This window comes from Gracilinanus agilis, chromosome 5, assembly GCF_016433145.1.
Source record: "Gracilinanus agilis isolate LMUSP501 chromosome 5, AgileGrace, whole genome shotgun sequence".
Classification (NCBI taxonomy): domain Eukaryota; kingdom Metazoa; phylum Chordata; class Mammalia; order Didelphimorphia; family Didelphidae; genus Gracilinanus; species Gracilinanus agilis.
This window is the reverse complement of record NC_058134.1, coordinates 193,834,419-193,852,611: the sequence shown is the minus strand read 5'-3', so window position 1 is coordinate 193,852,611 and position 18,193 is coordinate 193,834,419. Positions and strand designations below refer to the sequence as shown.

Genomic DNA, 18,193 nt, shown 5'->3' with positions numbered 1-18,193 from the left:
ACTGAGTCTATGAGACATCTCTAGCAGTGTGCCCATTCCTTCACTTGGTCATTATTTACACTGGCATTGAAAATGTAATTTATTGGAACCAAAAAAATGAAAGAGCCATTTACTGCTAGATCTGGAAAATGCACACACTTACTTGTATGATAAAAGTATAAGGCAGAACTTGGCGGGGCAGCTGGATAGCTCAGTGGATTAAGAGCCAGACCTAGAGACGGGAGGTCCTAGGTTCAAATCTGGCCTCAGACACTTCCCAGCTATGTGACCCTGGGCAAGTCACTTGACTCCCATTGCCTATCCTTAACACTCTTCTGCCTTGGAGCCAATACACATTATTGACTCCAAGATGGAAGGTGGGGGGAGGTTAGTGTGAACCCCATCCTTATCCAGAATTGGATTGGGGGGGCAACTGGGTAGCTCAGTGGATTGAGAGCCAGGCCTAGAGACGGGAGGTCCTAGGTTCAAATCTGGCCTCAGACACTTCCCAGCTGTGTGACCCTGGGCAAGTCACTTGACCCCCATTGCCTACCCTTACCACTCTTCCACCTATAAGTCAATACACAGAAGTTAAGGGTTTAAAAAAATTTAAAAAAAAATTGGATTGGGGTGCCACATACTTTGTCTTATAGGGAAGCCTTGCCCCCAACTCCCATGGGGCAGCACAACCATCCAGGTCACCCAGTTTCGGGGTGACACCCCCTTAAAGTCTTCCAGTGTATATTCAGAACAAGGGAGAGCTAGAAGAGAGACTCATACAGACTCTCTATCCCTTCGATCTAATATTGGTTATTGGCTCTATTGTTACAAACCCAAATCATAATACTCAAATAAGTGGAAAATCATATGCTTTCATCTGCATTCCTGCTCTAACAATTCCTTCTCTGGAGATGGATAACTTTCTTTTTCTTAAGTCCCCTGGGGGTTGTCCTGGTTCATTGCATTGCTATTAGTAGCAGTCTATTACATTTGATCAACCCACAATGTTTCAGTTACTGTGTATAATGTTCTCCTGTTCCACTTATTTCATTCTTCATCAGTTCTTCGTGGTCTTTCTGAAATCATCCTATTCATCATTCCTTCTAGCACAATAGTTTTTCATCACCATCATATACCACCAATTTGTTCAGTCATTCACCAACTGAGAGACATCTCTTCAGTTTCCAATTTTTTGCCACCATAAAAAGCACAGGTATAAACTTTTGATTTTTGTATGAAAAGGTCCATTTCCATTTTAAAAAAATATCTTTGGGATACAGATCTAGTAGTGGTATTGCTGGATCAAAAAGCTTTTCCTTTTAAAGCCCTTTGGGCATAATTCCAATTAAGCATGGCTATTTTATTCCCTAGATACTCTGAAGGTTTAGGAAAATTATCTTTTCTAATGCAAAGGCTCCTCCTCTATACTGACTTTGTTCCTTCCCTCCCCCCCTCAATCCCATCCCCCTTTACTATTTTTTGTTCTTTGTTGCCAACATGTAATCTACCTCTGTAGGACAGTGCTAGGATGCTGATGAGAAGTCTCAAATCCTCTAGCTTCTTTGAACCTTGCACAGTCCTCCAGTCAGGAGACAGAAGGGGACAGGACCTGGGCCAATGCCAAATTCTTCCCATCCCCAGTTTTGATACTGGCTGCCTGTATTTGCATTCAATTATATATTGGAGTCTCCAGAGAGGTATTGGTTGTGGGTAAGGCCATCCTATACCATGAAGTAGTGAATGTGAGCCTTTAATTCTGAATTCCAGTTCTTTCCCTCCTATTTCCTAATTATCTTATATCTACATAGCATGCTTTGTAGATGCTTGTTTGGATATTACCTGCAGGATCTTTTGCCATTTTTTATCTCCAGCACTTTGTACAGTGCCAGCACTTAGTAGGAGCTTAATCTAAATGTTATTTACTGCCTTTGTGGCAAATGTGGCTATGTTCCCTGGCCTTGTAAACTGCTTCTAGGAAATGTTCTGCTACTCATACCATAAATTGGGGGTGTTAGACATAGTGTACTACTGTTTATCTCTTGAACTAGATTAAACTATTAAATTAGAAAATACTTTACAAATCACACAATCACCTGTAATATACCTATCTTGCTTGTTGGGTTCCAGAAAAGGGTATACAAACCAAACACAGGATGACCATGATACCATATTTACATTAAAACTTTTATTTAAAAACAGAACCATTGTAACAGTAATAAGCATAGAAAATACATTTGGAAATATTTACAATGTGGCTATGAAGAATAAGGAGGGAGAAACTGTTAAAACTCTACTATTGCCAATTCTCAGATCCTGGTTCTTTATCTGGGAATCTAGGATGGGACTAGGTAGGACCAAGAAAAGCAAGGAAGCTTTCCTCAATTGATCTTCCCCCTCCAATGACCAGGAAAAGTTGAGAATCGAGAACTAAATACTGTCCACAGACAAGGTGGGTCAGGAGGAGATAAGCACCAAGGACAATCCCTCAAAGTTTCTGGAAGAGCAAAGCCCACAGATTTGGAAAGATATTCAACTTCATCAGCAGTGTCATCTTGTCCTCCTCTTCCTTTTCCAGTTCAGATTAATCCCTAATTTTAACACCCTAATCTTAATCTTTTTTTGCCTACAGTGGTCAAGCCTTCTCTCTGTCCTGAACCTCTTAAATACTGGGAACATCCTTCCTTCCCATTCCACCTCCAATGGTAAGGCTCATTATAGAAGGCTATTTCATCTTCAGCAAGGGACTCTAATTGGTGTGGGTCAATGGAATGTATAATATAGCCAGCATTGAAGGAAGTGGAGTGGTATGTTTGTGCGTGTATGTATGGGCTCTGAAGATTCAAAGAGTACTAGGGAGACTGGCTAAATCTCCAAGGCAGCAGTTGTTTATATATCTGGGGAACTAGGATTATCCCTTCCCAGAAAGAATGAATTATTACTTTACACATAAAGCATAACAGTATGGACTAGTTAAGATCCATTTGCCCCCTGGAAGAGACAATGACATTACGTATATATTCTTACTATCTAAATCAAATATGAACTATGAGTGGGCCTTCTTTGCCTCACTCAAGTCTTCTCCAATGGGATGATGCAAATACATATTTACAAGGAAGCAATGGCCATTTCTTCACTTGAACAAGGAAGCCCAGGTAAATCCTCTAGAATTGAAACCCTTAGTCCCCAAATCTCCCTGCATACCAAATTCTAGTCCCCTATGAATACTACATTACCCCTTAAATCCTGTTCTCAAAATGCCTGTTGGAATTTGGGGGAATGGGAAACCAAAGACACCCAAAACCTAAAAAAATCCCAAAGAACAAAAACCAAGGAAAATTTGTGTTGAGAAACAATCCTCGACACCAGTTTCCCACCTAAAGGGAAGGAAAAAAAAATAGAAGCTATAAAGTGAAAGGAGTTGCATCTGGTGAGAAGAGAGTTTTCAGTAAAATTATCTCGAAAATCCATCTTTCTCCAGAGCTAGAACCCACCAACCGCATTCAACTTCACTGCCTAGGATGGCAACAATAGTGCAGTTTCCAAGAAATACTATATATTCTAATCAAAAAAAGGAAAAAAAATCCCGAAGGAAACCAGTAGCTTTTGCAGGCATTACAAACACTGCCCGACTTCTTTCACTAGCTTATCATTTTCATGGAGTATAGAAATTGCTAAAGGTAATGTGAAACCTCCAGTACCAAATTTCAGGTGTCCTTTTAATGCACTTGCTCCATCTCTCCATTTCTTCTATCCTTATTGAATCAACTCCGCCAAAATAATTTCTACTTCTCCCCCAGTCCCTTGTTTATAGATTTATACCCCTTCTCCCTTCTCTGACCTCAACAGTTTTCATTATTTTGTGCAATTCTTTTTTTTTACACTAAAAAAATAAATATTTATGAAATAAAACCGGCAAATAAAATAAAATGCACTCTGCAGTTGTTTTAAAAAAAGGTGAGGAAGATGTTCTCTTCTTATGTGGTCCCCTACCTTTCTCCTACCCCTAACTCCTATGTACTACTGAAATAACTGGTAGTTATTGGGGTGGGAGTTTTTATCTACTCTTCTAATTTCTAGTTCCTCAATGAGTTCTCATTAGAACCCAAGGAAATGAAGAGGTGGCAAAGACTGGCACATGTGCCAAGGAGCCAATCCCTCCAGAAAGGAGGGAAAGTTCATTTGACCTTTCATAAGTTCATTAGCAGAGCATAGACAGTGACCAGATACTCTAGGTAAAAAAGCCGGTGCAGCTCAGCTGACTCTAGCACTAGCTATGTCTCAGTGCTCATGGAGTAAAGGTGAAAAAGAAAAACAGAAGCAGCAATCAGAAACAGTCCTGGGTTATAGATATCTGGGTGAGGGACCCCCACCTCAGGGAGATGTTTTTCCATGTTGGGAGATTAGAAGAAGAGGTGTAGAAGGAGGTGGGATTTTAGAGGGCAGAGGAGGAAGAGTCCTTGTTTGGATCAATGCTGTTCATATCTACAATGGAGCCTTTCTCTGCAATCAAGGTGGGGCTGATGGCACCTTGATTCTTGCCCTCAAAGGCCTGGGCAATATGCTCAAAAGTTCTGCCCCGGGTCTCAGGGACTTTGAAGAAGGTGAACACGAAGAAGATGGTGAGGAAGAAAGTAAAGATAATAAAGACGTAGGATCCCAAATATTTCTAAAAAAAGAAAAAAAAAGGTCGTCAAAGTCATTCATCCCCAGCCCAAGCCTCCCCTCCCCATTTATGGCCATAATGGCAGGAATGATCTTTTTGGAAAATCTAGATTGGGTCTGCATCCTTATACCAAACCCTTAAGGCCCCAAATTCTGCCTTCATGGCCATTTCCAGTCCCCTGGGAATTCTGTCTTCAAATACATCCTAGAATTTAGGGGGAGGGGGTGGGGTCAGAACCTGGTTCTTTTTATTAAGGGAATAACTAATCTCTAGTGTATCTGGATGAGCCAACCAATGAAGTCAGGATTAAGGCAGTATAAATGGCACCCTATTCTCTAGTCCTAAATGAGCTAATGACTAGCTAATAGTTTCATCAAGCAAGATTCCAGGGGGAAGAGTTCACTCACCGCAGCTGTTGGGAAGCACAGCCCCACAAGGAAGTTAGAGGCCCAGTTGCAAAAGCCAGCCACAGCCATAGCAGCTGGGCGGGGGCCTTGACTGAAAAGCTCAGCCACAATGAACCAAGGGATAGGCCCCGGCCCAATTTCAAAGAAGGCCACGAAGCCAAAGATGGCGCCGATACAGATATAGCTCATCATCACCTGATCACCACTCTAAATGAAGAACATAAAGCTAAGAATGAGAACAAGATAACCAAGACAGAAGAGCTTCCTTTTCCCTCCCGAAAAAAGAGTACTCACCTTCATAGACATGGCAATAGTCATAACAATAGAACAGAAGGCCATTCCACCCAAGCCCAACAGATGGAGGGTTCTCCTTCCTGCTCGCTCCACCAGAAAGAGCTAGGAGAATAATGTCAAATAAAACCTTAAACAGTGTTTTCCTACTCAATAATACTCTATGGTCAGGAATTGTTGGCATTCCCCAAATCAATACACTCATGTTAGTGGTTGGCCCTTGCTTTTACTCTATTTCCCCTACCTCTAAGGGTAGGTGGGTTCTAAGTACAGTTAGACCCCCCCCCCTTCCCTCCCTTATCCTCAGTTTCAGCCATTTGACTTGTCTTGAAACAGAGGGATGTTTCCCCTGAGGATGCAGGGGCCTTACTGGATTCAGTAATTTCCTGTTATATTCATCCTCTTTTCCCTTCCCTTCATTTGTCTAATATTGAAGTATCTCTTCTGTTATACCATCATTCAAATCACTTCACCTTTAGAATGTACTTCTTTCCCACCCACCCCCTTCTCCTCCCAAAGGCATTAATACCACCATCCTTGTTTAACTAGAGTACAGAAACCTAATCTTGAGGTAATTCAACTGCCCATCTGCCCCAGAATAGTTTCCTTTTATCTTGTCCCCAAATTAAAAATGTCCAACTCACTGAAACGACAGTAAATACTGTGTTAACTGCACCAGCTCCAATGGTAGCATATATTGGCTCTTTAACACCAGCATCTGTGAAGATTCCTGTAGAATAATAGAATACCTAATTGGGGAGGAAAAAAGGAGGAGGAGGTAGCCATGTTAGAAAGGTGGCTCAGAAAACTTCAGTGAGCTCTAAGCAATAAACTGGTGATAAAGACAAATGAGGCAGGCTGCCCTTCCTTGACACAATTTCATTTATTCCCCTTCCCTCCCCTCAACCTTCTAACCTAAAACACTTAACCTGGGTCTTCAAACCATACTGATAAATGTCAGGGTTACTTCCCTTCCTTATTCCAGCTTCATCCTTGTGAGATAATTTCTTTAGTCAACTTGGGCTTTAGGTTCACTTATATGCAGTTTTCCCACTTAAATAAAATGCTTTCAACAGTGTTTTCATTTGATCTTAAAAAAAAAATGATCTCAAGAAGTAAACTAGGAGGTGCCATTAAATTCGTTAACTAGCCTAAAGCACACCAAAAAAATCAGTTTACAGTATAATCAGAATGAGAACTTAAAGTAACTTATCTCCTAGCTCAAGGTCTCATTTGTCTAACAATCATTGTCTCCCAGTCAGTTGAATAAATGGCTGTTAATTGGATCCAACCCTTATTCTTAACTTTTTTTTAACATATTGGTACTAATGTTATTAAAAAGTCCTTCAAAGTGTAAGACCATAAAACAGCTGAAGTATTGATCCCCACCATCAATGACTAAAATATCCATTGTCACTTTGGTGAAGGACCTAAGGACACTTAGTCCCTCTCTTTTTAAAAGTATACAATACTGTATAAACTATGATAGCCTGAACCTTATAGGAAGTGATAGAAAGCAGAGCTGACTGAACATAGGCAGTGACACTAATAATATGAACAATAGCATTGAAAAGCAATGTTAATGAATTGTAAAGCAAATAATCTCAGTCCAAAAGAGAACATCTAATGAAGCCCATCTTCCATAGAAACAGGACTTGGGGTAGGATGCTCTCAATTGCAATGGTTTTGTTTAACACTTTTCTTTTGTTAAAAAGTTAAGGGAGTTAAGAGAAGTAACTTGTTAAGGGGAAGTGACTCCACAAAATTTTAAGACAATAAAACACAAAGTTTTAAATTATACTGTCATTGTAGCCTGGTTTGATTTCCCCTCTGGACCTCAAAAAGTTGACTACCTTTTCCTCTTTCCCTGCCCTAGAGGGCAGAGTACTCAAATTGTCTAATTAGAACTTAAAGGGAAGTAATTAAAGAAACCCCAGCAAGACTACCACAGGAAGTGTCCTTTTTCCTGCCTGTTCTACTAGGAAGGAAGTAGCCTAATGCTATGGGCCAATTTTTCATACTAGAAAAGCACTGAAGAGAGTTAAAGAAGGCAGGCAAAATGATAATGAAGCATGGAACCACAGTGGATATATGACAAACCAGGAAATAAGCCATTTATTTATCCTCTGTGACTCAAGTTTCCTTCTTATCTGTACATGGAGAGAAACACCTATAGTAGCTACAATTATTGTAATAAGAGAAAATAAGGAACCAGAAAAATCATGCTATAGTAAGTAAATAAAGGATTTAGGTACTCACAGCATTGATACCAGAGAGTTGTTGAGAAAGCTGGAGCATGATGGCAATAATAATGGGTTGTCGATAATTGGGTGCCCTAAAGAGGTCCAACATAGTTACTTTCTTTTCTTGTGCCATTTTAACACTCTCACTCTTCATGTCCAGGATATCCTGTTCTACATCCATAGTGCCCCACAAATTCTCAAGTACTGGGAATAGGAAGAGAGGATCAATTAGTTTTTCCAAATTCATTTCCCCGAAGTGTGGACTGGGGCATATCAAAATCAGGGTTTTGGTCCACTTTGTCATGTTTTAAGAGTTGGGATTCCTTCAATAACTTGTGACTTAAAAAGAAACTATTATTGACAGGGAGGAGGTAAAAAATCTTAGGTAATACTATTACAGAGATTACTTAGTACTTACCCCTTCGGGCCTGTTCTTCTTCCTTCTTATTGATGAGTAAGAATCTTGGACTTTCTGGGCAGAAAGGAAGGGCTACAGATTGCAGAAGAGCAGGGATGATGGTAAAGGCCAATAACATTGGCCAGAGTTCCTCAGTTCCCATAATGAACTGCAGTCCAAAGATCTAAGGATCCAAAAAAATTTAGTTATATTCCAAGAAATCTTTTAAAGATCATGTTCAAAGATAATCTCTCAAATGCTTTCTGGAGAAACTGAGCAGTTATTGCTTACTTATTTAAAAACCCTTCTACAGTGAAAGGGACAAAGTATTTTTTAAAATCTTTACCCTCATTAGCCACTTTTCATCTTAAAAATCACTGCCCCCAAAAAAGTATTCCTTTCCCAGAACAATGGACTAACAAAGGAATAACCTATCATGCCTTTTCATATCAGTAAGGAAAAAAGCCATTCATTCTTAGTGAATAGAAAATTGTTGAACACTGGCTTTCAGTGCCTTTGGTCACATCAGGGCACATGTAACTGAAAAGGCAAAAATAATCTTTTGTGTCTTCCCTTATCCACTTCCACCCAGTGAAAATGAGAATATATGGAATACCTGGGCAACGAGGATTCCCACAACAATACCCAGCTGATTGAGGGTACCAAAGGCTCCACGATGGGAAGTTGGGGAGACTTCCCCAATATATATGGGCACAAAGCCAGTGCAAAGTCCACAGAAGAAACCAATGACCATACGGCCCAAGATCAGCATCTCCACTGACTTGGCAGTCTTTGCCAAGCCCAAGAGGGCACCACCAATAAGTCCTAGTATATTGTTGATGAGCATGGAGTTGCGCCTATAGAAGGAGATAATTGTGGATAAGTATGGTTTCTCTAGTCCTTTGTTTTCACTTTCTCTCCTTTCTATATGGTCTACTGTGAGTTTATTTCCTCCATATTTCCTGTGTTTTGATTCTTTTGTCCTCATTCCTTCACCTCACTTTTTCCTCCCATTTTTTGTCTGTCTCTAAACTTTTCTCTCTATTAAGTCTTTCCCATTAGTATGATTAGGACAATGATTTGAGCAATCATAGTTACTATGACTTGTGTAAAAAGCATTCTGTTTCCAATTTGTAAACTGGTTCCTTCAGTTCTCCCCACTACCTGAAGTATCTTGTTTTCTAAGACATATTAGCCAAGTTTAAGATGGCAAATGCTAACATTTTCTACCTTCTGACTAATCCTTAGATCACATAAAGCTTTCTTGGCAAAAGCAAAGAAACAGATATGATCAAATGGTCCACTGTGAGAAAAAACATTTTTAGAGGATTTAGAGGGAGTTCCAAATTCCTATACATACAAATCGTATGGTCCTGGCAAATGAGATAAGTAGCCAGGAAAGAGCTTTGATTCATTTAGAGCAATGCCAATCCCTCACCAGTTCTTATTGGTGTTCCCAGGAAGCCCCATTATTGCTGAAATCAGCAAGAAGGGGAAGATTCCACATTCAGGCTGCTGAGGCTTCTAGGAAAAGCAGAGTGGAAAGTCAGGAAACTTGGGTTCAAATTTTATCTCTGACACTCACTGGCTAGGTGACCTCTGGCAAATCATATTAAGCTCCAGTTTCTTCCTTCGCAAAATGGAATCATGGTAATTATTATCAGTCTAAAAAAAGAAAGCACTAAAAGGATAAGCTATTTCACCTATACTTTCTCTTCTCTAAAGCTGATTGAAAGCCAGTGCTTCCTTTAAGTTTACAGTATTATGGTAATATGGTTCCGCATTATGGAAATGTGAAGAAATCAATGAGATACAGTCACTTCTAACAGAAACACAGAAGATCAAAAGCCATTTTCCAATGGATTAGTGGTTCAAGGATAGGAAAAAACAGTTCTCAAAAAATAATTGCAGGGGCAGCTAGGTAAGCTTAGTGGACAGAACTGTCATGTCTGAAGGTAGGAGACTTGGGTTCAGATCTGGGCTTCAGCCATTTCCTAGTTGTGTGACCCTGGGTAAGTTCACTTAATCCTATTTGCCTAGCCTTTGCCCTTCTGTCTTAAGTTGTTACTAAGATATAAAGGGTTAAAAAAATTGCATACTATTAACAACATGTCCTTAGAATAGAATACTCCAATCTCTAATAATGCAAAATCAAAATAACTCTTGATAAGGTTTTACCTTTCACCTGAGAAATTAGCCATAATGACAAAAGATAGGACTAATCAGTGTTAGAGATACACTAAAGCCTTCTTAATGGGATAGCTTCAACATTCTGGAAAGCAATTTGGATTTATGCTAAGGTGACCAAATGTCCATTTCCTTTCATCTAGAGATGCCACCACTCAGCATGTTTCTTATATATCAAAATAATTTATAGCAGTACTTTTTTGTATAACAAATAACTGGAGATAAACAAGAGTGGAATAGAATAATGCTGCTCTATAAGAGTAAGAAATAGTCCAGAAGCATGGGAAGGTAGTGCTAGGAAAAATTCATAATAGCTACAACATCAAAAGAATATGGCAACCGAGAAGGAATAATATGAAGCTATCATGATCAAGCTCAGCCCCAAAGGAGAGAAGAGAAAGGCAACTCTTATGCGTGGCCCATTGCATTTAATGTCAGACTTTATGAAGTTTATTAGTTTTGTTGGACTGTTCCTCCACTGTCCTCCCCCTTTTAATTCTTTACTTTAGGAGGTGGCTATCTAGGAGGGATCTGAAGACACAACAAAAAATAGAGGGAAGTCGGTGGTAGAATAATATGCCATTTATCCACATTAGTTGATAGAAAACTGATAGGCAACTAACTAGTTGGCCCAGTGGATAGAGTGGTGGTCCTGGAGTTAGGCTAGACCAAGGTTCAGACCCAGCTTCAGAAACTAGCCCAAGGTCTAGTCACTTATTTGTCCCAATTTCCTTGTCTTTAAAATGGGGATAATATAATTGTAAAGCACTTAGCAGTGCCTGCCACATAGTAAGTGCTGTATGAACATAGCTGTTATAGAAATCTCACCAAAAATATTACAGTTAGTCTATGAGAAACAATACTGAAATAAGTCTGATGCATGCTAAGAAGGCAAACAGAAAATATTCCAGGCAGTTCCAAAGAGGCCAAGATGAAAGCTGTCTTATAGTGCAGTTCCAGACCTGGAGTCGGGAAATTTGGGTCCAAATCTTGCCTCTGATATTTTACCTAGTTGTGCAAGTTCAGGCAAATCACTTAAACTGAACCTTTAATAAGTTAAACTAATATCTATAGTAGTTATGTCAAAGGTTTGTTGAAAAGCTCAAAAGAGGTAATAAATGTCTCGAGTTAAGCCAATGAGGCTTAATTGTGGTCACAAGCCTAAAGTTTGCTCCTTTTCAGAACTGCTTCTGTCACATGTTTTGTTCTAATACTAGTCAGGTTAACCCACTAAAACACTCATCTTTTTTTAAAACCAATGCCTTTTGTCTTAGCATTGATACTAAGGCAGAAGAGTGGGAAGGGCTAGGTAGTTGGTAAAGAAGTGACTTACTTGCCCATGATCATATCACTAGAAAGTGTCTTATTCCAGATTTTAACTCAGGATGGACCTCAATCTCTAGGCCTGGCTCTCTATCCACTGATCAACCTGACCCCCTCCCTTCACCCATTCTTTCTGGACTGAGTTTGAGTAATAATACCTGCCAAATCGGTTGACAAAGAATCCAACAGAGAAGGAGCCAATCATGCCACCTACTGAGAAGATAGCCACAGCCAAGGACCAAAGTGAGGTGAGTAGAAACTCAGAGGTTGGCTCACCAGACTTGCTTTCCAAAGTCAAGTTGACAAATTCCTTAATGATCTGTAAAGAAGCCAAGGAATGGTGGATTGGATTACATTAAACTGTAGCAGGTGGATTAGTAGGGTAAAATAGATGAATTTTTCTGCTTTAATGGGTAGGAAAACTTAGGCAATTTCCCCAAAGACATAGGGGGTAAGGGAGGGTGGAAGAGAAGGGGAGCCAGAAGACTGATCCAGGAATCCTTGTTCCTCATGTGCTCCAGATTTTCAGTCAGTCTATCTACAGACTTCAGTAGGTGGCAGCACCCGAGAGCTATTGTCACCCCTTGCCTTCCTCCCCATGGGCTGAAGGATTTGATGCTAATTGATCCACCATCAATGAGATCATTAGTTGGAGCAAGTAAAGGGGTTGACGTCTAACATCTTTGCTTTGGTCCAAATGGCTCAGGAAGAAAGAGCGTTCTGAGGTCTTGGGTCCCCCACCCAGTTCTCAGCTCTCACCTTTCTTCTTCAAGTGAGACTGACTTCTTTCCTCCACTAATGCTACTGAACAGGTGCTGGTTCTTACCTGCTCGGGAGCATTGATGACTCCAGTGTTGTAGCCAAACTGAAAAGAGCTGATAGCAGCTATAGTAACAGCAAAGAGGAGGGGGCAGGTAATCTGAGGGAGAAAAGAAAATCTTTAAAACAAACTTTCTTTCAGAGTCAAGATCTATAAGGCTGTCAATAAAGTTCTGCCAGATATGGCCTCTTCCTAGCTGTCCAATCATACTGGACCTTATACATGACTCCCCTCCTCCAAGTACTTTAAGGTCCAGCCATACCGACCTACTTGCTCTTCTTTCCACATGACCTCCTTACACCTGTCTCCTAGCCTTTGCACTGGCTGGCTATCCCTGATGACCCTAATATACCCCTCTCCCCCTCATTCCCATGAATCCCTGGCTTCCTGGAGACTCCCAAGCTGTTAATGCCCTCCCCTCTAAGGTGACCTTGTATCATAGCTCATATGCCTCCTCCATATATACAAACTGTATCCCTCCTGCTTAATAAAACACAGGCTTCTTGAATGATTGATTAAGCACCCATTCAAGGTGGGATCAGTTAGAGAACAGCTCCGCTAGGAGTGCTTTAAGAGGATATGGGTAAAACAGATTGTAAGGCAAATCAATCAACATTTATATTAAGAGCATATTATTGCTGGCTCAAGGTGAAAATGGACGTTCCCAACTGGGAGTGCAGAGTATGACACGGGGAAAGGAAAGTTTATGTAAAGGAAGAACTAGCAAAATGTTCTTTTTATTTTGAAAGGAGTGGGGAGCAAATGGGAGCCTGAGGAGGTGGGCGGATATTCCCTCAGTCAGAGAATGGTATAAGTCAAACAAAAACTGGTGAGGCTAAGCAGACTTGTAACCATTTGGGAATCTGATCTTGGTTAAAAGACAAGGTGGACATGACCAGAAATAGCAAGAAGCACAGCTCTAATTTCTGTGGGCTCATCATTTTAAGGTTCCTTAGAGCCATCTCAACCCTAGCTGTCCCCAAATTGAGACAATTTCCAGAGTGATTCTCTTACAGTCTCCTTGTGCCTCATCTGAAATTGTTACCTCCCCTCTCTCAGCTTCTGAAGAGTCCAGCTTTCCAAACTGCGCAGAGACTACCCACTCACTCCCAAACCAGTACACTAGACATGCAGGGGGGAAACCAACCCATAGTCCCAATAACCTCCACCCGGGTATAACCGATTCCTTTCCCACAGCCAAGGGCTATCAACAGACCTCTCCCGCCCTCTGCCTCTTATCTCCAGCTCCCTCCACCTTCAGCAGAAGTAACTAGGGGCCATGACGGGGAGGGGTGACCTTGGTGGGGAGACCCCACCCACTCGTCCCCAACAGAGAATAGCTGGGGCAGAGTATATGTTAATAGCTACGTTTCCGTTTCCTCTCATTTCAAAAGCTCCTTCTTTCACGCTCACCCTAAGATATTACCAATATATATATACATATATATATATATATGTATACATATATATTGAGGCAGATCACGCTCTCCAACCCTCACGTTTAAAACATGAAGGTGGGGTTTAGGTTTCTCAGGTCCATCCGAATAGTAGAGGGCAACTAGAAATTTGTTGATTTTTCCCGAGGAAGTTTCCCAGGAGCCCCAGGTAGCTGGTAGGATCACAGGAGCAGGAGGCCCTTCCCATCAAGAATTATGGCTTCCAAGGGCCATTGGGCCAAGCTTGACATTGAAGCTGCCTGCCATCCGGGCACACGCTCAAGGCTTGGCTGGGAAAACCTAACCAAAACAGAGGAGCTGGCTTTCCTCCATCCATCCATCCATTAATCCCGAACCCACTCCGCTCATCCCCTGCGGAGGAATCATCCCTGCTTTGCTCTGTCGCGGCTCTTCCAGTAAAGAAAGCCCGCGAAGGATGGACAGTGCAGCGGCGTCCGCTCCCTAAGTAAGGAAACAGGTTGGAGGAGAAATCCCTCCTAGTTGCCATCCCGAGAGAACTAGGGCAAGAGGACAGAGACGTATACATGCGTGTGTGTTAATATATATTTATGGCCCAGATGATGGCATGGCAGGAATAAAGCGCATCCATCCCAATCCTGCAGGCATCATTCAGGTCCTCTCCTTCCCACCGCCACCCCCCACACTCCGCTCCAGCCTTCTTTTTCCCAATAGCACCCCGACTTCATCCTCATGGACCAGGAAAAGATACCCAGGAATAACGGAATAGCACGATCCTTACCCTGGCTGATGACATGGCTTCAGTCGAATCAGTCGAATCCTTTACAAATTCCTGCTCAGAAATCCGGGGAGTTGGATGGAGCCAGTAGCCACCCTCCTCCCGGAAAGGTGGCGGGTGTCCGAGTGGCTCGTACACACCCGGGGAAGCTGTGTTCGGTTCCAGAGGGAAGCCTTTCACGACCTTCGCTTAGTGAGAAGAGTGTCTGAGGTTAAAAGCTTTCTCCAGCCTATTTATAATTTTAGTGAGGGGTGGGGCTAGCCTGCCTTTCTCATTACAAATCTTGTGACCTTTCAGAATTCAGTAACCTCGGGCTAATCCACCCCCACCCAGCAAAGCAAGAACTCCCTCCCCTCTTTAAGCCAATCCCCGCCCTCTTTTACCCCCACCCCACCCCCTCTGAAAAAGCAAATTTTTGTTTCTCCTTTCATTCAGACTCTGAAAAGTTAGGAGGGAGGGCAAATTCTTTTGGCTCTAGTTCCCACCTAGATTGTGTGTCCTTACAAAACCACCTTGCTGAGTAGGCCAGGAAGGCCATTTTACACAATAAGTGAAGCTGAGAGCAAGGGTTAAAGTTACCTTAAGAAGAAAGACTTCAAGGTGGATGGAAAGAGTACTTTGGTTCAAAGCTGTCTGGTTTATTTATTTTTAGGATTTCATGAAAGTCACCTAACCTTTGCTTCAGTTTTGTTTTCAGCTGCAAAAGGAGGTAATGAAAATTAGAATATATACTTCATAGGATTCCTAGGACCACATATTTAGAGCTGGAAGGGGCCCTTGAAAAGGATCCATATAAAAAATATTTTTTTGTGAGATGAGATGGGGAGATCAAAATAAAAGCTATCATTAAAGTTCATGTTTTTTAAAGGACTCATTAAAAAAAATGATAGCAGCTGTTTTTATAGTAGCAAAGAACTAGAACCTAAATGGGGTGTCATTAATTGGGGAATGACTGAGCAAATTATGGCCTATGACTTGTATGAATCAGGAGCAGGACCAGAACTTTGTTATAAAGTGGTTGTTTTTCAGTGGTGGGTTCAATAAGGATAGGAAGTATATGTTCCTTAACTGAAAAATCAGTTTCAAAAGTTAAGGATCTTGGGTATCCTTTAATTGGGGAATGGCAGAACAAGTTATGGCATATGAATATGATGGAAGACTTTTATGCTAATCTAGGAATACTTGAAGTGATGCAGAGTAAAGTGAGGAGACAAGTAGAACATTTTCTACAATAACATTGTTAGTTTTGAAAAACTTCCAACCATTATTCCAGAGGACTAATGAAACATGGCTTACCTCCAGATGAAGGAGTGACAGATTCAGAGTGATGACTGAAATGTATATATATATTTTTTGGAGGTGGAGGAGTGGAGCTTGGCCAATGGGGAATTTGTTTTGCTTGACTCTATACATTTGGAACAAAAGAATTTCAGGAAGGAGATAGGAAAAAGAGAAGAAACATTTTTGTTGATTGAAAAAAATTATTAAATTTAAAAAAAAAAAGATCTTTGAGCTTTTTATGAGGAAATTTTAAATTGAAAAGCCTATATAAAAGTGAACTATTATTTTATTATTATTATTATATCCTGGGCTTATTGGATGCTTTTTGTTTGGCAGTTGAATGACCATATGAACTGAGAATGAGGGTAAAAATAATGTATTCTAGCTTGTCTGAACTGCTGCACTCCTTGGACAAGTTGGAAATCTGGAGGCTCCCCCTCCAAAATATTCTGGAATACCTCATTTTTTCTCTTTCTGGAAAAATAATGGCTTATCATTGTGTACAGAATGAAATCCAAATTCTTTAATTGAGGTTTTGTACTATTTTGCCCAAAACTACCTCTCTACTTTCATCATTCCTTCCCTATAATCTCCATTGCTTCTTCTTTATATTTCTCCAGTGTCCTAGACTACTCTTTCCCCTCCGGCCTTGCCCACTGGATTTCTCTTCTTTATTTAACTCTTCCTCCTTGCCCTGCTTTTCTTTTAAAAATATATTTTGTCTCATCTTCTTGGTTGTCATTACATCTTGTTGATAAAGGATCAAGTTCTTTATATTGATGATCTTTACCCTGTCCCTCAAGCACCTAAAATAAACATAAAAGTTACTCAATGAATAGTTTTTTGGTTGATTCTCTAGGATTCTCTAAGTATGCCATCATCTCTGCAAAGAGTGATCATTTCCTTTCCTTGTTGCTTATTATCATTTCTTCAGGGTCTTTTTCTTTTCTTATTGAAAGGTACAGGGGTCTAGCATGCCTCTGATGTGAGGGCTTGCTGAACCTTTTCCAGAGCTGCTCATGCTTCTGTGGTGTCTACCTGCTATCCAGCTCTCATTTGTGGGTTCAAGAAGCCGTAGCATTCACAGCAGCCATACCCCAGTATAACCATCTTAGCAGATGGGTAAAAACCAGGTTGAGAGTAACTGACAGGTGAGTTGGCTGAACTTGGTGAGTTGGGGAGAACAGTGTCTATCCCAGGCAAGGGAAGATTCCTTCTGTCACCCCCAGAAAGAGGCAGACCAGAACAATTTGGTCCAGTGGCCCTGAAGTCGGCAGAAGCAGGTTGCTATGGACTGCTTAGAGTTTGGTTAGACATCAAAGAAGCAAAGACCATCCACTGCCATCACCATCATCCTGACTTTGTCTTGCCACTGGACTTTGATGACTAGAAGAGTCTGATGACTGCAGCTCTGCCTCACTTAAATCCAATTCATGCACAGGTCAAGACATTGCTGTATAGAATAATCCTTAACCTCTTCGAAAATGAAGGATGAACAAGTTCAATAAATGTTTGATGATTTCGTGACTGACATGTCACAGAATATAGTAATAAAAAATGCTTTGACCATCATGGTGATCTAATTTTGGCTATACTCCTTTTCAACTTTAGTTTTGTAGGCTCTTCCATTGAAATAGAGAATATTAGCACTCTCCTGCACAAAACAACACCACCTAGTGGTTTAAAAGCTAGAGGTGACAAAGAAAACTGGCAAATCCTAAGGAGAAAGCAGGATAGAAATACCCCAGCAAAGATTCTGGGGCGAGAATCTTCCAAAACTAAGTACAGAGACTGTCAGGAGATGGAATATTGTCTTTTAGTCTCAGGAGTCTGGTGATGCAACAGGTATTGCCAAATGATTTCTTAGCTAGAGCAACACTACATATCATTGAGTTCCACTGCAAAGCCTCAATCTTCTCACTCCTAAAACTCTCCCTCCTCCTCAGGCAAATGAACAGAGAGGCAACTTAACTCAGAGGGCAAGTCTCCATTCAGTCCCATTTTCCACAACTTATTTGTGTTTTCCCACTTTAACTTTTCATCTGGTCAAACTCATCTGAAAGGTCAGCAAGACCCTAAACGGGAATGGGATTATAGGGTGAGATTTTATTCTGACATACCAAATCATCCAGGCCCAAGGTAACTTCCTCTTTCAAAAAGTTGATATTACTACCATTTGTAACCACAATCTATTCACTTCCCCATACACAGGAGAAAGCAATTTTTCCCCCTTATGAAAGACAATATGCCAAGCTAATGTGTGCCCAGCTCGCTATCTCAAACATACTAAGTTAAGGTGTACCCAGCAGACTACCTAGAAATTTCCCAATTCTAATTGCATTTCCAAAACTGTTTACCTGTAGAAATCCTTCCCCAGTTTTTCCAATCTTTTCCCTCCTGGCCTTCAAA

The 18,193-nt window shown here is 40.9% G+C and overlaps 1 protein-coding gene across 1 annotated transcript; it reads right to left on the bottom strand.

Annotated features, from left to right (window-relative positions):
- Nucleotides 1-2,145: 2,145 nt before the first annotated feature.
- Nucleotides 2,146-14,528, bottom strand: SLC2A3 (solute carrier family 2 member 3). The gene is made up of 10 exons (XM_044679971.1): nt 14,507-14,528; nt 12,317-12,409; nt 11,649-11,809; nt 8,597-8,837; nt 8,002-8,164; nt 7,600-7,787; nt 5,985-6,089; nt 5,344-5,445; nt 5,050-5,256; nt 2,146-4,645 (listed from the first exon to the last, which is right to left on the bottom strand). Exons 1-10 carry the CDS (start codon nt 14,519-14,521, stop codon nt 4,412-4,414), a joined length of 1,509 nt encoding a protein of 502 aa, XP_044535906.1. The 5' UTR covers nt 14,522-14,528; the 3' UTR covers nt 2,146-4,411.
- Between the last annotated feature and the right edge of the window lie 3,665 nt (nt 14,529-18,193).